The sequence below is a fragment of the Cygnus olor genome, chromosome 4 (genome assembly GCF_009769625.2).
Source record: "Cygnus olor isolate bCygOlo1 chromosome 4, bCygOlo1.pri.v2, whole genome shotgun sequence".
In the NCBI taxonomy this organism is placed as follows: domain Eukaryota; kingdom Metazoa; phylum Chordata; class Aves; order Anseriformes; family Anatidae; genus Cygnus; species Cygnus olor.
In genome coordinates this window covers 70942959-70966593 of record NC_049172.1, presented here as the reverse complement: position 1 = coordinate 70966593, position 23635 = coordinate 70942959, and the positions used below count along the sequence as shown (strand labels likewise).

General features: G+C 35.4%; 1 protein-coding gene across 1 annotated transcript; it reads right to left on the bottom strand.

Annotated features, from left to right (window-relative positions):
• Positions 1-608: 608 nt before the first annotated feature.
• Positions 609-22998, bottom strand: RNF212 (ring finger protein 212). Its single transcript, XM_040555504.1, has 12 exons — positions 22281-22998; positions 20676-20737; positions 16641-16715; positions 13304-13360; positions 8768-8826; positions 7480-7544; positions 7321-7390; positions 6475-6520; positions 5141-5204; positions 3230-3299; positions 2253-2449; positions 609-888 (listed from the first exon to the last, which is right to left on the bottom strand). The coding sequence occupies exons 1-12, from the start codon at positions 22390-22392 to the stop codon at positions 851-853; spliced, it is 915 nt and encodes a 304-aa protein (XP_040411438.1). The 5' UTR covers positions 22393-22998; the 3' UTR covers positions 609-850.
• Positions 22999-23635: the final 637 nt, after the last annotated feature.

Genomic DNA, 23635 nt, shown 5'->3' with positions numbered 1-23635 from the left:
ACTTGATCTCAAAAAACAGCTTGTAGTTTAACTATTTTTAAAATAGACTGGGTAAAGTTAGGGCCAAAACGAAACAAAGGTGCATATTTGATTAGTCATTCATACCAAAATTTTGCCAGATATACACAGTAATGATGGGAATTTCAATGGAAGAGTTATTCTCAAAAGAAAAAGGTGGTATTCTGGCACCCTCAGTTTGGAGCATCAAGTTGCTATTCTTGTGTGTGAGTAAAGGCAGTCACTGGCACGTTCATACCATTTCATCGCATTTTGGGAAGATATTACCTAAGTCAAATGGTAAGCTGCTCAGAGTGTGTCATAGTGCTTTGAGATTGGCAGAGCCTGCTAGAAGGTAATATCCCTCAAACCATACCCTTTTCAACAGTGCAAACAAAAGGTGATCTGTCAAATAAGAACCCAAATTTAGATTTCTGGAATTAAATGTTCATAAATTAAATTTATTTTTTTTTCAGGAGTGGGGCTCATATATACAGGCACAACTACTTAAAAACAGAGTTCTGCTGCAGTTCACTGCATTCACAGCAAGACGTGTTCATTAAATATAAAAGCAAAAAATTGTCTCAACACAGTTAATAAAGGCTGTTTATTTTTACAATATTTTTAAACCAAAATTTCTAAAAAAAGCCAAAGCTTTTTGTATTCTTGCTTAATGTTACTGTAGATGGTAATCAGCAAGACCAGCAATGTTTTAAATACATTATTCATACTGGATAGTTAGCTATTTTATGCCAGTTTGATATTTTATAGAAATTACAAATACTTTGATATCCAATGACTGTACACAGTTTTTCCAGACGCTTATCGAACAAAACAAATCACAGATGTTTGCTTATCTTTCTGATGTATGTCCTCCAAAATTAGCTGATCCTATAATAAAAATACAAATATAAATATTTTTAATAAGTCTAAAGGAAAACTTTATTCATGTAAATTATTTTTGGAACTTAGTCAAGGAAAAGGGAAAGTAAAAAATAGCAAAATTTAAAAATACAAAACATACATTTTCATGAGAACTTTTATACAGTTTTTTTATGAATCTAAATATGCTCCTTTTTATGTAACTAATATAACCAGATTTCTCTTTTTGTAGGAAAATATGCCATATTTCAACTTCAGCTACACAAGCGAATGTCCAAAGTAAATATTATTGTTCTGCATCTGAACCACAATTAGCTGGTAAACATACAGCTCAAAGAAAATCAATACTAAAGTTCCGTATAGCTGCTTGTTTTATTAATGTAGATTTATACTCCATTATTTACAGAACCTAACAGGCTCATTTCAGATGCAGCAATTCCAGATTCAAAACAATTACGAGGTAAACTTTCACTGTCTATGGGCATTCATAATTTGAATATGAGTGAATTTCTTGAAACATCTTTATTTTGGTTTCATGATTTTTCTTTATATCCAGAGAACAGCTTATCTATGAGCTCAAAATTGCTTGGCATTTGTTATTCCTGGAATAGAAAGGTCACATTTACAAATTAAGACTAAAAAATTCTTTACAGAAGAATTAATGTAAATAAGTTTTCACTTGTGATGTAAACTTTGCAATACAAATAATTAATCTGCCCAAATTAATCTCCTACCTACACGCCTCTTAGGCTGGTCTCTATGTAATTACTTTTGCTAGCTTTGTGCTGCAATTACCCTAGAGTAATTCCTTTTTTTACTGTAACTTTCAGATATTGATTCCCGTTGATGATCTGTTTTGCTGTGACTACCGAGTCACTGCACTTCTACCACTAATGCTTTTCTTTTCTCTGCTCTTTACTTGAGACTTGCTGCAAGATTATATTTGCCAAATTATTTAGGAAATGCTATTTTTCTAGAAAACAATTAAGGAAATCATCAAATTTAAACCTCTTAAAATAGTATTGAGGGGTGAAGCGACAACATATTTTCACAGCAGATACTTTATTTTAACAAAGGGCTAAGGCTAAACACTGATCATAAATATAATTTTTTTTCATATTTTGCTGATAGTCTACTTCCAATTTTCAAATATAATTTTAGTCTTGCGCAATTTGTTTCTTATTTACTGTTATCCTACTATATTATTTACTGGAGAACAGTAAATAAGAAATAAATTACACCATACTAAAATACTTATTTACTGTTCTCCAGGAAATTAGTAATAAACATATGTTATGCTGATGTTTTTCAGGAAAAAATGTTAAATGTTGATATTTGATAAAATATACTTGCTTTTGATAATATATACTTGCCTAAGTGTTGTCTTTGTAGAATTCCAGAGATGGTGATAGGATGTCTTGTTACAGATGATTGTGGGGAAGGTGATGTAAGTGGATACAATGGAGGGGTTCTGAAATCAGAAGCAGTCCACAATCCCCTTCTACTGCATTGTGATCCAGATGGTGATATAAGTGAATATCCATTATGTGGTAGGCTTATAGGCGTGGATCTATTAATGAAATTAATTCATGGATAAGATTTGATGCTCCTTTCTCAGAACAAGAGATTTCAAAACCCTTTAACTTCATATTTTTCACATTTTAATTAAAAATACTATACTTTCTTGTGTTCTATCTGATTTTTTTGTGTTCTTATCTGATTTTTAGTTATATAGTTTTTCTACTTATTGTAAGCAGCAGGACAAAACAAGAATCGGTGATGGAAAAGAAGAAATATTATGTTATATAAATATTAAATTTATGCTAGAGAAGTATACTGGGATTAATAACTATAGACTACAAGAGTACTTTTTACTGAAAACCATTTTAAGCTTTTTTTGATGGTAACAGTTCTCACAAATTGAGACATTTTCATTATTCAGATGGAAAACCTGAAAAACTGTGACACACAGCATAAGGATGTTCAAGTTATTCAGAGAACAGCTGTTGTGTAGATACCATGTTGTCATTTTTGACTTTCAGAAGAGTTACAGAGAGGCTGTTCCACTTCCTTAGTATAAAATTACCTCCCTTTGTATAGAAGTATCATGACTGCATATGTTCACAGTTACAAAAACTCAGATTACCTCTGCACATTTTTAAGAAAGTAATTTCAAAATATAACCTTCCAACAATAAACAAATTCATATAGGTGACAGCTAACTTACACAGTAACATTTCTTCAGATATAGAATGTAGCCTTTAAATGTGCAGATTCATAAAGGCCAGGCGAGAGTCCAAATTCAGTATCTCATGAAAGACTGTAACATCTTTAAAAGGTTTTTAATTACCTTGTAGATCCTGCTTTATTTTGACTTGATGCTATTCCAGCTGACTGAGAACTTCTGTAGGATACACTACCTGTCAGAATTACATTTTTGAAAACAGGACCAAAATTAATTACCTACTTTATTTTAGAGATCACTTTGATAACAAGGATTAATACCTTAATAGCATTATCTGGCACAAATTCATGATCAGTTTATTTAAGAATGAAAAATGGTGCAAAAATACAATAGAAAATGAAAGATAAGGAATTGGTTGACTAAATGAAGTCAACGTGTCACTTCAGAAATGATCAAAATAGCCCTAAAAATAATTCAGTTTTGGAGGGGATTTAGCACGAACAAGGCATTACTGAAGCATGCGTTGTCTTCCAGTACCTCTTGCTGGAAGAAGCTCCAGCAGAAGTGAAAACTATCAGAACTACTCAACAGCACTGCAGTGATGGTAAAGGTGAAAAACTGTCTTTAGTCGCAATAGATTAATCCCTACATAGAACTTAGCTATCACAAAGACATCATATTGCACCATTCCTTCAAATCTTTTCCAAGTTTAATACAGATATGTTGGTTTCTTTCACATTCTCTCACTGATTAGATTAATACAATAGTTCTGAAGTATTCCACTTCTTCAGCTATTGCTTTTTGCCCCATTAATCTCCTATAAAGAAACCTTCCTTAGTTTACCATTGCATCATTGTTTCTACTCGCCCTTACTTTTGCAAGTATGCTTTGATTCATGAAGTTTATCCACTGCAAAACTTTCCGGGTTGATTCTGAAATGTGCTGAGCACATAACTGTCTTATAATTTTACTATCTAATTAAATATCTATTTATATTTAGACACACACGCAAAAATTATGTAGTCTCTGGATATCTTGTTAATTAATAAATTAGTAAGTTAATAGGCAAACATGCATTTAGGAAGGATCTGAACATATAAATGAAATGCAATATAGAAAAAGTAATTTTTAGTCCTTCATTGTAATTATATTACAACTGCATTGCAATTGCATTTATCCTTGTTTCAGGCCTTTTACACCATGAGAAAATATGAGTGCTAGAAGTTCTATATGTGGCTCTTAACTACTGGAGCCAGCTGTAAGAGTGCCTGAGAATAGACTACTACAGAAGCATGCTGAATGTAAAACTTAGAATAGGAGGGACACATAAATGGTAGACCTGCAAAGCACTGGAAATTCAGGGAAACTCCTCACAAATAAACAATGCCCAAAGAAATCGCACTACTTTCAATAGGCTGCCATTCATGTCTTATTTACACAAAGGCTGCCAAAGAGTTACCCAAGCTCTGCAACAGCCAAGGAACGAAAGGCAGTACAGGCAGATAAAATGTCTTCTACCCTAATACAGTGATATCATGCCTAAAAAAAAAATCACCTCACCTGAAGAAATTCTAATGTAATTAAAATTAATTGCCTTATTTCTGTTACAAGATATTTTTCTAGTTTCCTAGAAAATTTAGTTTCCTCTCTTTTCCTCAAGTGATTTTTAACATGATTTTGTGGACAATGTTAACCTCTGGTAGCTATAAACCAGTATAATCATGAAGGCTAGCGGAGGGCCAACATGTATTGCAAGTACCTATGTTCTCTTCAACCATACACAACAATACAGTATTTTCTTTGCAAATGTTGACTATGGTTGCTCAGCAAATATCACTTTGGTTACAAGAAATTATTCCCAGAACTGGGTAGGTAAGTAGGTAAGTAAGGAAGACTTATTTCATTCTTCATTTTTAACTATTTCCCATCTGCTGGATTGATGTCTATATGGTAAATTCCTTACACCTCAACACAATTCAAGTTTGCTCAGTAAATTGCTAATGTATGGATTTTAATTTTTTAACTCTCTTAAAGAAATACATTTTTTTTCCAGTTACAAACTTTAGTCTTACATACCCATACGTCCATCCTGAGGTGGAGTTATTAACGATAATCTTATTGGACCACTCCCTGTCTCAGGCTAAATGAATAGTATAGTATTAATTATAGTGTACATTAATTATTAAGGTATTTTAAGCAACAGTTTTACAGTTTTCAGGACTAGAAAGCTGAAGATTTCTGCCATTCTCTACAACCAGGTTTGTTCATAGAACTAAAATGCCAGGAAATAAAACCTTAGAATTAAGTTACTGTAATAAATTATTAGTAATTAAGATAGTAATACACTTGTTAATGCCGAGGTACAAAGCCTGCAGCATGATCACCTGGTCAAGCAGCAAACAAAATGTTTATGAAAAGTGAAACAAAATGACTATCACAGTATGTGCTTTAAAAACACGTTTATCCATCATAAATGGAATTTAAGGAATGCTTGGAAAATCAGAGTGCCAAGGGTGCCAAGTGATTTACCTCTTTAATTTCAGATATCTCAAATGAGGGCATCTACATCTAGCCTGATACCCTTAAATGCCCTTTATAGTCAAGGAAGAGAAAGAGGAATGAATATACTTTAAAATGAGATAAGTAACTCATAATAATCCATAGGTTATACCTATATTCATAGGTATAATTGATATAACTTATCCATAGGTTATAAAGCAAATCCTGGGATGCTAGCTTAGATTTGCACTGGAGCCATCTGCATGAGGTCTGGTCTTACAAACATTTCCAGTCTTTAACATATTAACAATTAAATTTAATCCCAAATCCGTTTCATAGAATCATAGAATTATTTGGGTTGGAAGGGACCTTAAAGACCATCAAATTCCAACCCCCCCTGCCATAGGCAGGGACACATTCCACTAGACCAAGTTCATCTATTAGTAACATTTCTCTTGAAAACTGTTACAACACTTTTATAATGAAAACATTGTGAGATTTCAAGAATTTGTCATTTAATTTACCAACAGAAGGTTAAAACTCTGTATAAGCTGTCTGGACATAGTCCTGGACAGCTGGGTCTAGGTGGCCCTGCTTGAACATGGGGGTTGGACAAGATGACCTCTAGAGGTCCTTTACAACCTCAACTATTCTGTGATTCTGTGATATGGCATGTGGAGAATATAATTTTAGAAAATGGTGTTGAGTTTTTTTTCCATTTTGTTCCATTCTGGGGATTATCTGACTTCTAAACATCAGCCATAGTTGAAATTAGCATTTACATAAGAATTGGTTTGAATTGGAGGTACGGGGGAAATGGTGGTCTTTTTCTACAGTATTAAAAGGACTGGAGAATCCAAAAGCATGTAAATACATATTTAAAACATACATATATACAAAAGAAACCTTACCTTCCTCATTGGCGAAGGTAAAGGATCAATCTCCATTGACTCCATTCTTACAATAAAGGTCAAAATAAGTATGACATTGTAATTAAAAATAAGAAATTCTTTATAATGACTAACATTGTGTTATGTTCTTTTGTTATATTTGACTAACAATACAAAAACATAATGTCTAACACATAACACATATAAGTATATAAGACATGTTCCAAAACCCTCTAGAGGTAAGAAAAATACATTAATTGATTCTGAGCTTTGATTTAAACATTTACAGAAAACTTTTTTGTTTTTATGATTAACATTATCCTTATATTTAAATCTACATATAAATATATACACATTTATCACTTGTCTACACAATAAGGGCGTTCTGATTTGTTTTTTTTTTAATAAATTAGTCACAGGAAAAGAAGTCTCTTAGCTTCAGCAAGCTGCATGTTTAATTTATTTAACGTTTTATGAGCATTGAATGCCTTAAAGGAGCTCATCCCATCTAACTTTAGACAACTACAATGTAAACATAGCTGTCTGTACAAGTCATTTAGATTTCCACTACAGTTAAAGGGAAGAGTTACTCACCAATTAATCAATCTACCTATCCAGAAAATCTTTCGAATAAGGTGCATCATGTCTCAGATTTTTTTTTCTAGTGAGCACAAAGGCAATCTATACAACTAGCTGTTATGTACACTAGAGTAGATATCCCCACTTCTTTTACGCTGACAGAGTTTACAGAAACAAAAAAGCAAAAATAATTTTAAACTCACTGTAAAAGAAGTGGCTTTGTGTATAAGGTGTTAGTATGTTGTCATTGTTAAGATTTTCATTGACAATCAATTGATTTCCACCTACGTTTCAGAAGTGGAAGGATGACTAGGTTGAAGAGAACATGAAGAGTAGCCATTCGGTCTTCTTGAAGGAACTAAAGTTATTAATAAATTTAATATTAGAACATTGCTATATCCAGTGATATGTATTCCATAGTTAATATCTTAAACCAGCACTTCTTACCTGAAAGTGGGTTTCTACTTGTACTGGAAAATGGCAGTGGAGTAGTTTGTTGAGGAGGTTTCATACTAAAAGTGGAAAAAAAAAAAAAAGGATGTAAATTGAGAGCTGTTTTGGTTAATTCATTTTTCTAACTGGTCAATATCAAAGTACTTTATCCATTAATAGTTACATAGTAACATAACACTCTTTGCCGTGAAGCAAAATAAGCAATACATTTGAGAAGCTATTAAATTCATCTTCTCTATTAGTCTGTATCAAGTCACTGCATGCCTAACAATATCAATTTAAGATAACATGGCTTTTCATGGAACAAGACTGTATGGAACAACATGGCGATTTTATGGAACAACAGATAGTAAAGCAGATATTTACAACAGATATTTACTACAGTTGTGACAAAAATCTTCACTGTGATGTATATATTTCCCCAACTTTAAAAAATCTAGTTTTCAAAGGGAATGTTGGCACACTTATGTTATTCACCAACAGCTATGTAAAATGGAGATTTTCCCAATAACCATAAATAGGAAGAACATGTCTACTGTCCATGCAAGGAGAACCCCTAGGTCACACTGTTTTGGTAGAATTCTGTGAAAGTCTGAAATCCAGTAAGAATTCTGTAGTTGGTATAACCAAGGTGCTGTTTATTTGAGATGCAGACAAGGAAAATGAGAGAGTGGATAAAAACATATAGACTATGATAATCCACCACATACCTAGTTACTTTAAACTGTGTTTCTCTCAGTTACATTACATCAAAGCACCATAAGAGAGCATAATGCAGTACTATTTGCATGTCATAGTCAAAAGAAAGCCTAAACAAAAAAAAATATATATTTTGCAATTAAATTGCTGGTTTCGTGAACTGTCTTGTCAAGGAGATTTCAGGATCCTTATTCACTGGTATTCATAAAAGTGACGTTATGGAAAGGGGCTCCTCTGAAGAAGATGGATCTACAGGGAGTACAACATTGTAACTAAACACCAAGAACTCTAAAGCAAACAAAGCCTGTCAAGTAATTTTCCAGTAGTTTTTGAAGTTTTTTAGAGTAGCTACTGATTTGAAAGGATTCCTTCCTGACAGGCTTGATTAATGTGAAGAAAATGAACCTGATGACAGAAATCATTGCTCATTCACCTCTGCAAAAATATTATTCTTCTATTTATACAACATGATATATAAGAGAAAGGCAAACAAAGCAATTTTTTATTGTTTAACAGTGAAATCTACTGTAGTCTGACTACAAAGAATATTTGTCATTTACTTTCACTGCATTAAACCTCTTACCATTGTATCTGATGCATTTGTTGTGTTGCTTTCCTGAGAGATTCTTCCAGCTTTATTCTCTGTGACATAAAGATTTAAACAAGCTCTCTTTTTATGATATACAACTTCATTTTCATAAAACTAGCATTCTAAAGTGTTGAAAGGTTGTGTTTTATTGCTTTTAATCCTAGGTATAATTGCTATTCCAGACTTACTAGGTACAATGGGGTAAGATTGTAGCTGTTACATGGATATATTAACCAGCCAGTCTGAAAAAGATAAGCTGCTTTTTAGCAGCTACAGACTTAGTTTGATTATCTTTTCTTAAAAAGTGTAATACTGGATAAATGAATACCAAGAAAAGTGCTTAAAATAGTTTACTTCTATTTTTCTTTCTCTCTTCCATATCTGATATGCTATGCTCACTAAACCACTTTCAATAATTTACTAGCAGTCTTGGCTAACCAGGGAGGTCCCAGTTGACTGTAGGTTGACAAACGTGACTCCAATCTACAAGAGGGGCAGGAAGGAGGATCCAGAGAATTACAGGCCTGTCAGCCTGACCTCAGTCCCACAGCAGGTGATGGAGCAGATCATCTTGTGTGCCATCATAAGACACATACAAGTGATCAGAAGCAGCCAGCGAGTGTTTATGAAAGGTAGGTCATGCCTGACTAACCTGATCTTCTTCTATGACAAGATGACCTGCTTAGTAGAGGAAGTAAAGGCTGCAGATATTGTTTACCTCAATTTTAGTAAAGCATTTGACACTGTCTCCTACTGTATTCTCCTGGAGAACCTGGCTGCTCAGAGTCTGGACAGATGTACAGTTGACTGGGGAAAGAACTGACTGGACGGCTGGGCCAAAGAGTCATGGCTAATGCAGCTCAACTCAGTTGGTGACCGGTCACCAGTGGCATCCCCCAGGGCTCATTCTTGGGGTCAGTTTTGTTTAATACTTTTATCAATGATCTGGATGAGAGAATTGAGTGCAACCTCCAAGTCTGCACATGGTACCAAGTTAGGCAGGAGTGTTGATCTACCTGAGGATAGAAAAGCTGTGTAGAGGGATCTGGGTAAGTTAGCTCGATGGGCTGAGTCCAAACGCATGATATTCAACAAGGCTAAATGATGGGTTGGCACTTGTGTCATAACGACCCTCTGCAGTGGTATAGGCTTGGGGAAGAATGGCTGGAAAGCTGCCCATCAGTAAAGGACCTGGGGCTGCTGCTCAACAGCATGTCCATCACTGTGTCCAGGTGGTCATCAAGGCCAAGGGCATCCTGGCTTGCATCAGAAATAGCATGGCTATCAGGACTAGGAAAGTGTTTGTCCCTTTGGTGAAAAAGCACCTTGAATATTGTGTTCACTTTTGGGCCCCTCGCTACAAGAAGGATACTGAGTTGCTGGAATACAGCAAAGAGCAACAGGGAGCAACAAAGCTGGTGAAGAGACTGGAAAATAAGATCTAGGAGGAGTGACTGAGGGAACTGGGGTTGTTCAATATGGAGAAGAGGAAGCTGAGGTAAAACCTCATTTCTCTCTACAGCTACCTGAACGGAGGCTGCAGTGAGGACAGTGTCAGTCTCTTTCCTCAGGTAACAAGTGATAGGACATGAGGAAATGGCCTCAAGTTGCACCGGGGGGGGGGGGTTAAGACTGGACATTAGGAAGAATTTCTTCACAAAGAAGGAAGAATTGGGATGGGCTGCCCAGGGAAGTGGTGGAGTTCCCATCCCTGGAGGTATTTAGGAGGTGTGTGGACATGGCACTGAGGGTCATGGTTTGGTGCTGGGACTTGGTAGGTCAGGATGATGGTTAGACTTGGAGATCTTGAAGGTCTTTTCCAACCTAGAATCATATAATCATAGAACCATTGAAGACACAAAAGTTTTAGTGCATTTAGTATGTAATCACCTGGAAAAGATATTAATAACAATATTTCCAAAACACCAAATACCGTATACCCATATTTCCCATTACAGATTCAAAATGTATTCAGTTCTTAGCAGTATCTATTTGTAGTAAGATTATGTGAAGAGTATTTCCTATTATTTTATAGACACAACCAAAAAATAATTAAATTAAAGAAGGTTACCAGATTGCAAAATTAAAGAGTCCAAAGAATATTAGGCTAACTCCCTAGTATGTGCATTTTTTACAGTTATGCATTACATGATCATACATAATTTTTATGCAGGATGTAAAAATTTATTCAATAGCCTCCATACTGCATTTGCATTTTATCCTCAATTTCCTGTGTGACTTCAGATCTCTGCTACTTCACACTATTATATTTTGATTTGAAGACAAGTTATACATTTTCTTGTTAAATTTTCCTGCCTTCACAATATTTTTTTTAATTCTTTTAAAACATTTCCTCCTTTATAAGATCACACTGTTTGTGGGAGATATTATGTGCTTTTGCAGGTGTGAAACTGCACAACAGATCAAAGATAAAAATCTAACATATGTAGGATCTGTTTGGTTTACACATATATATATTCTTTCTTTTTTTCTAATGAAAGTTAGGTTTGATTAAGAGAGTGACCAGTACAGATGTCAGAAAGAATGTGCTTTACCATACCAGTCTCTAGGACTGCATCATTTTAATAATAAAATGTCTTAAAGTGAACAGCTATGTGCTTTTTAGTATTTCTCAGTTCTTGCAGAACACGGGGGCTAGACTTGTCAGGAATACGGACATCGAGTATCCACACCACATGCCATCATCTGCACCCCAGTATCTGAAACTCACAGGAACAGCAACAAAGCTTTTATCAAGGTCATCAAACCTGTTGGCAATTGGTACTCTGCCTTTCCCAGAGGCCAAGGCCCATGGAGAGGAGGGTGGCAGGAAGAATCACTTGTGTCAAAGGGGAGACGTGCTTCATTAGTTTCCCAGGAGTCATTGCCGTTTACCAAACTGTTAATGCTGTAAATCATTCTTGCTCCATCTTTTTCCCACTCACCTCATCTCAAAGCCAGTGTCAGGAAGCCTCAATGGAGATTATAAACCTGAGTGTGAGCGTCTATTCCTACTCTGCCATCCCAAGTGCCTCTGCCAGCTGTGATCTACCCTTCCCTAACCACTTCAGACTCCCCATCAGTAGCCCTGAAAGAGGGAGCATTGCTAACTGAAATTCGTAGAAAGGGGATGGGTGTATGATCACAAAGGGAAATTCTTCTAATCCTTGCTCACCTCACCCTCACTGTCAAACCATTTCTCCACCAAAACAGCTTCACCAATGCTAGCCATTGCTTCAGATAGGATGTTTAAGACAATCAGCCTCTTCTCACCCAGAAACAATGAAAGTAGTTTTAAAATAATTAAATGAAATGGACAAAACAACAACAAAAGCACCCTAAACAGTGTGCCATTGAAATAGCAACCAGCCAAACTTTCAGCTGTCTCTACCCTGGCACCTGAACATCTTCTTTAGGTCAAGCAATCTTCTTTGGTGCTTTACAACCACTGGTGAATGAGTATCTTAACAGCAATTAACTGAGAAAGTAATCATAAAAAAGCATTAAAAAATCTTCAAAGATTCCTTGGAGATATCATTTTAATTTATGTAGAAATCTAGTAAGAGCTTTATTTTATTTTGTCTATAGGTCTGAGCTTTACCATCTGGAGTCAGTATAATAGGTTATAAGGGACCATAAAGTCAGGATTCCTCCATGGCCTGCCCTTGAAAGCAGGACTGGATCTTGAAAGAAACACCCACTCCACAGTACACCAGGACTGATCTCAAAACACCATCATGAAACAAGGGGAGAATGGACCAGAAAGCACTTAAGTTTACAAGCTCTTCTGTCCATGGGGACCATATCATATGCTCTTCTCACACAAGAAACGGCCAGTTGCCCAGCTATATGAGTTTGCCTCTATCATTTCATACTTAGGGCCCCTACTGATGTGTTGATCCACCAGTACTGTCAAGTAGCTCTTAGTAAGATAGCTGGCCATGCCCTTAGAAATAAATGAAACAGCCACCTATTTTCGCAAATATTTGGAATTAGCTCAGAAATCAAAAAGAAATGTTGGATTTCTTTCCAACCTGCAAAGCAAGAGACATAGACACGAATTCAGTACCTGTTCCTGAGGCTGATATATTCTATTTCTCTCCCTGCCAAACTATCCCTGATTCAGGGTACTAGTCTTTAATCTTCTTTCATACTGTTCAAGCTTTTCATTTAGTTTGTCAGCCCTAGACTTCTTTTTCTTTAGGCTTATCATCTTTGTAGCAATCTCTCCCTGCCTCTTTCACTTTCTCCTCCATACAGTGAGTTAGTTTCTTCCCTCCCGATTTTTTGACTCCTCATTTAATCTCAGTCACCCCACAACTAGCAGCCATCTTATCAAACTATAATTAATAAAGTCCTCACATATTTTAAACAATTAAAAACTGATATTTATAATGACAGAAAGGTGACAAGCCTGATAAACAATTCTAAGTATTTCAATAAAAGGTGAATGTATTTTCTAAAACTTAACCAAAGTAATAAGGCAAACATAGCCAACAAAAAAAAAATAAAAATCACAATTAGTTTTACCTTTTTTCTGTGGTATGCTAATAAATGTTCACGATTTTTTTCTTGAAATTCTGAAATCTAAAAGTAAAATGTTTAGTTATACGGTTATATCAGGCTTTGTCTAATTACATTCATGTAACTTCAGCAAAAAAAAAGTAGTGGAGAAGAACTACTTCACAGCACACATTTTTCTATATTTCAATAAGTATTTAACATTTCCTTTATATAACTCTTTAAAACCTCTTCCAAAAAAGCATTCCAAGTCCAAGTTATTATCACTGACACGGAAAGCTTTATAAATATTAATTAATTTAGTATGACCTAGTGGTAGATTTATTTCACTGAATGTGTATTTTAACACTGTTCAATAATAAGGTAAAGAAATTGGAAAGGCAGTTTACCTGAAACGTTTCTTAGTCACTAATGTTAAGCAAATACACAAAATTAATGGCAACATAAAAAGTAATGCATCTTACTGGCAATTATAACTTGCCTTGTAAAATATCTTGTTAATTAAAAAACTAATTGTTAGACACACTGTCTGGTGGTGTGTAAGCACTTCTTGTTGTGTCCAAATGAGGATCATAAACTATTACAGGTTAAAAGTAAAAAGAAAAAAGGTAAGCAAGACAAGAGTTTGATGAACAAATTACAATAGGCAGAAACTTACTAATAAATCTTTCTTCTGACCTCTTAGGAGTAAGAAAAATGCCAGAAAATGTGTAGGTCCAAAGGCAACCAAAAAGAAATACTCAGAGAAGATAAACCCACAGTGGAATTGCTAACTGAAATGGTTACTTCTGCTTGACTGTAGAAGAGTCTGGGAGATTTCCATTCGATACTCATCAAAAGATCAGAAGTGTCTTCAGAAGAACTGATAGAAGAAACAGCCAAAAAGGAACAATAAGAATTCCCAACATCCTGTCCTGGCAAGTAAAACACTGGTTTAACACAGCTGAAGGAGATCATCAGAGAATTTCCACAAATACCCAGACTGGGACCAGTGCTGTTCAGCATGTTTATACATGACCTCCAGAAGAAGGTGACTAGCAAAGCTATTATTAATATTATAATAGCAAAGTTTGCTGATGATACTACATTAATCATGTTAATGAAATTAAGTTCATGCAGTAAAGAAATTCAGAGCAATTTTATGAGACTGAATGGCTGAGTAACTGCAGTACAGTCTAGATAGTGAGAAGTGATATACAGAGCAGAACAAAAATATCTACATTTATTCATAAAGTAATGGGCTGTGAGCTGGCTCCCACCACCTAGAAATGGGTTCTTGGGTATATAAAAGAGCGATCTCTGAAAATGTCAGTTCAGCGCTCAGTATCTGTCAAAAAAGGAAACCAGATCTTAGGAGTGGTTAAAAAAGGAATAGAATAGGCAACATCATTATTTCACTGTAAGCATGCACTATGACACTGTATTCTGAGTCTTCTTAACATCTCAGAAAAGATATAGTACATCTGGAAACAGTTCAGATTAATCAGAGGTATTTAATAGCATCAGTACAAAGAATGACTGCATGGATTATGAGTCTTCATGTCTGAAAAAGAGACAGCTGAAGAAGGGATGTGTTAGCAGTCTAAAACTAATGAACAGCACACAGTACATAGGAGCAGTTGCTTTTTCTTCTTGCATGGGATGCAAGAAATCAAACAAAACTAACAAGTAGCAAGCTAAAACCTGAAAAAATGAAATGATCATCACAAAGTGTGTAACCTGTGAACCTCCTTTCCATATTAGGTGATAAATGCTAAATATTCAGAAAACAACTTGACAGTCACATGGAGAAAAATATCCACCAAAAGCTTTTGAATGCAATGGCATCATGCCACCTTGAGAAATCCCTTTGCAACAAACAGTTAAACAGTAGGATCCTGTTCTGAAGACTTATCACTGCACAGCAGTCTTGCTCTCATATGCTTTCCTAAGCACCGGCTGCTGTGACAAAAATATTACGTTAGATAAACCTTTGTCCTAACATAGAACAAGATTTTTCTTAAAGTCCTTTGATGCTGGTGGAAGTTCTGGCCATTTCTTAATGCTTTCCAGATTTTACATTTCCCTGTTTCCTAAGGGTTAACTCAAGCTACAGAAAACCCACCTTAGACTTTTGGTATCATGTCCTACTTTTCCTTTCTTTGGCACATTACAGAAGTTTATATTCAGGTGTGATTGGCGAGATAGCTGTCTGAATTTGTTCAGTTTACATAATAACTGCTCATCTTTGTAAATGTTGCTAAAAAGTGTGTGTCTGAAAGGACCCAGGAAGGCATCTCATTTACCTTTGTGTCAGCTATGGATCTTCAGAAGATGATTGTTGGGGAAAGGGACCATGCTCAACTTTGGAGAAGTCAGAATAGAGCAGATATGAACCCTACAATCACCATTGTCAATGAGGAGATTCCTAAGATGAAGGAAAGAGGTGATCTTTACTTTGTTAATTTTCTACTGGATCAGCAAGCTCACCACAAGACCAAACAAGTACCAGCACAAAGGAGGTGAAAATAAATGGAGGCTGCAGCTCAGTTGAGGAAGGATATACTACTTACAGTTCAGCCTAGAGTGGTTGAGGCTGCCACTGAAATGTTCAATAAGAGGGACAAGGATGAGAACCAGTTGCAAAGCCAAGCTGAAGAGATAGAGAAAATGAGAAGACAGTTGGAGTTTCTATGTATTTGTTTAACCCAGAGAATTACTAAAGTTCATGGACTGGAAACTAAGAGTGAAAGAAAGGAACCTGTCCAGAGTTTAATGAAGGCAGGGAGAAAATTTACCTTGAAATCTTTTATTGTATCCGTCTAAGAAGGCAGATCAGGGTTTGTTTTCACATTTTAGGAATTATATTGTTATTATTTTTAATAAAACCTAGCTTTTGAGATCAGGAATCTTTGTTTACTCTCTCACTATTTCCTTTTTTTCTTTTTTTTTTAAAGAAAAAAAGAAGGAAAAAAAAAAAAAGGAGGGAGCATTCATTTCAGGGCTTTAGCTAGCTCAGGTTTTCACTGTGTAACTTTTTATTGCCATAATTACTGTATATTGTCTGTGCCTGTTTAAGATTCTGGCAGATCTAATTTTTCATTTCATGGCATTGAAAGTGATTCTACACCACTGAAATAACCAGAACTAGTGGTCCTCAGAGAAAGTTTGAAAACATAAGCAGAGAACATGATGAATAATTTATGCTTCCTAAGAACTTTGAAACTGTGAAATTAAAGAAGCGAAGACAGTAACAATCATACATTCATTTTCAAACATTCATTCACACATTTTTCCACACATACATAAAAATCAGTAGAAGTTTCTGATTATTTTATATAGTAAAAATGTTTTAAGAGTGATTCACCTGTGTTATTTCTTTTGAATATTTCTTGCATAATGTATCTATTCCCATGAACAGTGACTGAATATCAGGATTTGTCTAGCAGGAAAAGAAAGTATACCAAGGTTAGTACTTTTTTTTTTTTGCAAGCTATATTAAACAAAGCATTTTGTGAAGTGTTCCTTAAATTGAATGATGTACATAAATCAAAAATGGACAGACCAGGAGTAGGATAATATGGAAACTGAAAACAAGTTCAGTTTTATTTCCTGTATTAAATATCTGGAAAGCTTTGTGCTTTTGTTTAACTATATTAAACACAAATACATTTATTGTAAGAAAGACAGTAACAATTCGCAGAAGACATTCAAGGAAGATGTTGTGCTGCCCTGCAGGAGACACTGCCCTCAGACCAACAGTCAGGTTTCCTGCAGCCCCTTTCTGGGCTTTTTGGCTCTCTCCATCCCTAGCCACATGGATACACCTTATCATTGGTTTTGGCTCAAAGGCCTTTTTTGAAATGGCCCTTTCTCTCTCCTGCCTGTCAGGCGGAAGAATGCCATCCTAGCATAAGAAAAAAAGCCCTACAATGACAGTTGAATTTATCAGATATTTTCTGATTGAGGCTTTATTCAGAGAACATGGTATGGCTTTGCAAATGGCAATTTGCATTTTAAAAAAAATGCACTTGTGTTTAAAAAAAATGGAGAGAAAGTGTTCTGTAGCTAAGCTATCACTGTAATAAAGATATATTTTTTATTTGTGCTGAGAGAGAAATGCTACAAAATGCAAAGTGAATTTAAAATTGATAGTGACATTTGGACATCTATTCAAACCTGTAAAGCAATGTAGCTAGTTAACTGTTGCTTTAATCCAGAATAGGTCTGACTTAATTTAGTCATAAGAAAATACAAATAAATTACTCCCTCAACATACTTATGCTAGTTATAGTACTAAGTTAAAATATTACAGAGTGATAGTAATCAGTGATCACATTTCAAGATTCTTCATGGGAGAACCTTACAAGATTTCTACTGTAACAAAATGAGGAAAATGAGGAATCTAAAAAGGCAAAAACAATCCCAACGTACTTAGATGATGAGGCAGGACTGTACCAGAAAATAGACACCCTTCATGTAAGGAACAACCTTTTAAAAGCCAATACAAAAACAGAACCGAAACTGCTGCAGGCAAAATGCAAACTAATACTAGAAGTTCCAAGGAATCCTAGAAAGTTTAAAATTTTGAAAAATGAAAGAAAGGTGAATTATTTAAGTAAAGAAGAAGCTGACCACCTATGAATGAAACTGCAGTTCTTCTAAGCTACCAAGAAATTAGAAAGTTAAGCTCTATTACTTAAATAAAAAAAAAATTACATTGAAATTAAAAAGAATTAGGCTTTGCTCTATTTAGAAATGAACAAACCCGTCGAGAGACAATACTTTTATTTACTCCAGAAGTAGTATAATAGTAGTGTAAAGTCAAATAACCATGACTATGTAACAGCTTCATTTCCCAAATCTATTTTTAATGTGTACTTTTATTTTATATTTTTGATAGCAAAAGAAAGTTGATACTCACATATATGAAAAATAATTATGTGAGGGGCTAAATTAATAACCCACATTTGCAGCAGATTTATATCTTTTGTTCCTCATATTTTGATATCAGCTACTTCTATGTCATGTACAGCAATCCAGCTGAGCAGCAATGGCACACACTGTTGGTTACTCTGTGTTGCACACTGTTGGTTACTGTACGTGTGGCTGCCAAATGCCCTTCTGCTTACTGATGAGTTGATTTTGCATTTCTCTCACCATGAGAACTACACTGCTTTCTTTGCTTTGCCCAGCTACCAATTTTCATAGAACTCACAGGAGAAATTTAACTGTATTTGAAACTTTCTCTGCTCTTTGAATTTAGTTGACATTAGCCAAAGCTTTCAAAAGGTTCCAAAAGGGTGAATTGGCTCGCTGAGAAAGAGAAAAGCAGATAGACCAATAGCACACTCTAAACTATGGCATACGAGTAAAGAAAATACAAGCAAGACAAAATTTTGGTGTCTTTAAAATGTGTTCATAGGAGGCATCTCTAGAAAGTTATTCAGAGTCCTAACAAAGCAACGACCTTGGTTTTGAGTCCCTATTAGATCCTGAAGGAAATAAAAACCCCATGAGCTTCATTGCTGATTTATAAACTCTTTAAAATAAAGGATTGTAGAAAACTGTTTAGATTTTATTTGCATGGAGGAGTAGCAGATGTTAACATGGTATTCTGAAATAATGAACAGTGAGATTCTGATTTATCAGAACACTGAACCATCCTCTGGGAAAAAGCAAGTGGGGACCATAGGACAAGGAAGGAAAATATAAAGGTGACAAGTATGCATTAATGTAAAGATGAGAATATTTAATGTGTAGTTGTTGATTACCCCAATATACAATTTAATAAGGAGTTGTAACACATTTGCAGGACCTCCTACTCATTGGGAATTCTGCCATGGCATCAAGCTCATAAAAGTTACCAGGTATATTTCCACTCAGGTTCCTGAATTATAGAGCCATATGACTTTTTTTCTATGCATCTTTAATTAACATTCCAATCATTTTATCTGTTCTTAATCAAGGCTAAGTAATCATCATTAATGTCTTTTTTAAAGAATATGATAATTTGCTTCCTTCCAGCCCTCCAGAGCAATGGCAGGTTCTAATGAAACATCTAATTTTTTTGTTAGTATCACAACCATTGCAATTTTAAATTCCTTCAGTATTTTTGAACTAAATTATCAAGCTCTCTTGATATGCTGCAATTTAAGACTGATCTAACCTAGAAGTTAGCTTTGTTTTGAGCAAGGGGCTGGACAAGATGACCTCCTGAGGCTCCTGACAACCTAAATTGTGTTTCAGTCAACCCTGTGACTGAAATTGATAATGAAACTTACACTGGAGTAGGCTGATACTGAAAGATAATTAAAATAGTTCCTTTAGAGGTTCTATGAAGGTTTTTTTGTTTGTTTTATTTGATTGCAATGTTCATTGTTCCTTTTTATTACATTAGCATTTTACTGTTTTGTTGTAATGTTTTACTTCTAGATAGAATTGTCTTCTTCACCCCGTCTCAGTTCTGCAAAGTTCTTTGTTTACAGATGTGAAATACAGTGTAACAGTATTTTAATTTTCTTTATATAAAGCATGTAATGTAGCATATGTATTTAGATGTACACCAACTCAGTTTTGAACACAGCTAGAGGAATCATGCCCTTCTCTAAGGTCACCTCTTCAGGGTTAGTCCCAAATTATCCTCCAGTTCATATGCATGATTGCCTTATAGCCTTGTATGACTGATGTTTTATCTGTACTGAATGCTCTGAGTACTTCTCTTCTACCCTTGTAAGATAGATTTGTCTCTTAGGCAGGTGTCAGTCTAGGAAAATATAACTGTTTTCAAAGCCCATTTACGAAATCAGATAAGGAGAAGATGGTTCCTGGGAAAAATGAGAAAATTAAATCTTTTTAATGATCGCCTAAGAAAAAGAACTAAAAGCTATTCATTCTCTAGTAAATAACAAGAATTTCTATAAATACTCCAGATCATCTCTCAATCACATGGCCATAAGGAAAACAAGCAAAAGAGAAAATTTAGAAAAAAGACCGACACACTTGAAAACATTGATGGGCCCCCACGCAGATTTTTGCTTCAGTCCATTACATAAGTTAATTCATTGCAGTCCACTTTCTCTGATGTACAAACAACATTTTCCACATTTTGACAGTAGTCACTCATGTTACACGGAAGCCACTTATATTCCTTGAAAAGGTCAGAGTGATTTACAGTGCAGAAGACTAAGAGGGCGTAAATTACGAGTCTACACAAGCTTTCCTTTGAAAACCTGTAAAGCTAAAAACTCGATAGTGAAAAGTATCTAAGTCTACCAAACTATCATCAGTAAATTCAAGCCACAGTGGGCAAACAAATGGGAAGTATTTTGTAATGCAAATAATTTAGCTGTTAAGCAAACCACAGATTACTGTAACACAATAGTACTAAAGCTTCATTTACCTCTTTTGAAAGGAATATTGTACGACAAGGAGTTCTGCAGATCAAACATTCATCTTTTTTGCCTGTAAGGTAAAGACACAGTTAAAACGTACATCAAACAGAATAGCTATTGAATACATTTTTAATAGAATATGATGCCTAGAATTTGAAACCTTTGTTTGGAGCTTATTGAAGGAATGTGAAAGTGATATAAGAAATGCAAATAAACATGAATAAAGAATTCGATTCTACAACGACTAGCGCACAGTTGCACAGGAAAAATGTGTGTGAATGTCATCTGGTCTTAATTCTGCAAGTAAGTATTCATGTAAATGATTTAATGAATATCATTAGTGTCACTGAATGCAGGTGACTTTTAGTTCCTTTGATTTAAATAGGACTACTTGCCTGGTTTAATTAAATGCATGCTTAAGAGCACTAATGAGTTAGAGCCAACCAGATATATGACTTTTTTTAGTTTGGGACTGTCTTGCTCTCTCAATAAAATATGTGAAACTTTACCTTCAAAGAATTAATAATCTTACCTTGTGATTTTTTCTAGTGAAAAAATTAATCACCTCACTTTTTAAGACTTCATCATTTTTTAAATCTCTTTGATTATTTGCAAATATATTAGCAACTATTTCTCGTAAATGCATATGGCTGCAATAAATCTGATAATTTTATTTTATGCTCTCTTTCTAAGGGTTCTAAAGATCAATGTTCATAAACATCTTTAAAGAGGAAATACATTTCATTATCATTATTATTGAGTTCACAGAAAAAATAGTTTCTCGGGGATTTTTTTTGCTAAAGGATATTAACAACCAAAAGGAAAACAGTGGTTCATGCTCTAGGAGTCTGCAAATTGTATTTAGAGATGGCTTTTTATGATCCTCTTTCCTCTACAGCAAAAGTGCAAAAACATTTAGTTAAAAGATTTGTTTTTAATTCTGAAATATAGATGTATCACTTTTTCAGTGTGCAGTTACCAAAAGCAGGGCATTTAACATGATCTCAAATGGAAAAGCATTAATGCTTGCCTGCTATTTTTTCTTTTGACAAGAAACTGCTGTATTCCCCTATGTTTTTTCCACAGATCCTCATGTAAGAAAATCACAGAAGTCCCAGAATATGGCTCAGGAATTGCATAAAACACATAAAAGCATCAAAATATCACATACAATCCTTCTAACCCTAATGAATTTTTCTAGTGTTTTGGTAGCAATACTGATATTCAAAATGTCTTCAGACTAATATCAAAATCTGTGCTCAAAATATAAATCCTATGTTTTGCAAATTGCTCGTTCACTTTTTTATTTTGTTTTTTACAATGCAGACATGGATCATAAGCATCGGGACTCAACTTTTAATAAAGCTTCCAGTTTTCAGCATCCAAGGTTTGTTCTCAAAATCCGACTGCTCCAGCCAGATTCATCTGGAAGCATTCACAGGTTGCTTTTACTATTTAAAGAAAAACAATTGAAAAGGTTTATCCATAACATTAGGTCAACAAAATGAAAGGCCTTTCTTTTTTCCATAGTGAGTAGGAAGTGCTAATGGCCAAGGCATGCCAGCACTGCCTGATGAGCTGAAGCAGGGATCCCAGCCTGTGGCAGCCATTACCTTTCTGGAAGCAGAGCTCACAGATAACATGGCCGCAGCTGGTGAAGAGGAACCGTGGGGTGGCCTTGCGGGGCTCGCAGAAGCAGGCATTGCAAAAGACTCGGACAGCCATGCAGCAGAGGGGCAGGAGGGGCCAGCAGGGAGCAGGTGGTTGAAGCAGACGCTGTCCCTCCTTGCCACCCTGGGTCGAGGCCTACAGGCCTGCCGCTGCCGCGTCCCTTCCGGCTTGAGGAGCCTCAGGGCCCTGAGGTGAGGGGTGGCAGCACCCCTTCCCCACCCAGCGTGGGACCTGGAGGAGGCAGGATTTGACCCTCACTCCAAAAACAAACAAACAAACAAAACAAAACAAAAAAAAACACCGAATTTTTGTGGCCTTTTGCTACCAAACTGGAGAGGGTGCCTGCGGAGGAGATCCCCTCTGTGAGGTTTCCTTCTCTTCCCCACACAGGTGACCAAACTGTGCCAACCACCAGGGCTGTGGATGGGTGTTTTGCTATGAGCCAGCTCTCCTCACAGAGACGGTTGTATAACAGGTGCTGCTGTCAGGACATGTGGAAAACAGTGGAGTTTCTTTCCTCTTTTCTTCTTTTTTCCCTCTTTTCCTGATTTGGGAAAGTTATTAATGTAATGGAGGTTTGTTGTTGCTTCTTTTGGTGGGGAACAGAAGGCAAATAGAAGCATTTGGATTTTCATTTTTTCAGGTAACAGAGATTGCAAATTTCCCTTGAAAATTTAAGGAAAAATTCCCCTACTGAACTACTTAAGATAGCTCTTAGTATGACAGAGCTGCAGACTGCATTGGAGGAACCTCTGATTTTAAACTTTGAAAAGACTACTGCCCCCAAAATGCTTCCCAAAAGAGCTGTGTTTCAACTTCTGTGTTGTAGATCTAATTAAAAATCTTGAAGGAGGCCGAAAACATTTCACCAAATCAGAGATATTTAATAATAACAATTCTAGATAAAGAATAAAGCACTGTCAAGGTATATTCAAGGCTCAACGTCTCAGTGCTGGTTTGAGGTTATATCTAATTAATACTGAGTATAATCAGCTCCTTTATAATTTCTGACATGGTGCTTTCCCATGATTTAAAAACTTAAGTGCATCTTAAGTGAGATGATTTAAGTTTATAATTGAGATATAGTTAGGAACTACGTATCAGCTAGTCTGGACCACAACATAGCAACATATTATTAAACTTTCTTCTTGGACTTAGCATACCATATGGTTGTAACTTGTCTTTCCTTCTTTCCCACCACTAAAGATTTTATTACAAGACATGTTTTAAGTGTTCTGTAAAAGTGAATTTAATAACACTTATTTACTGGTCATTTCAACTGACAATTCTGAAGTCT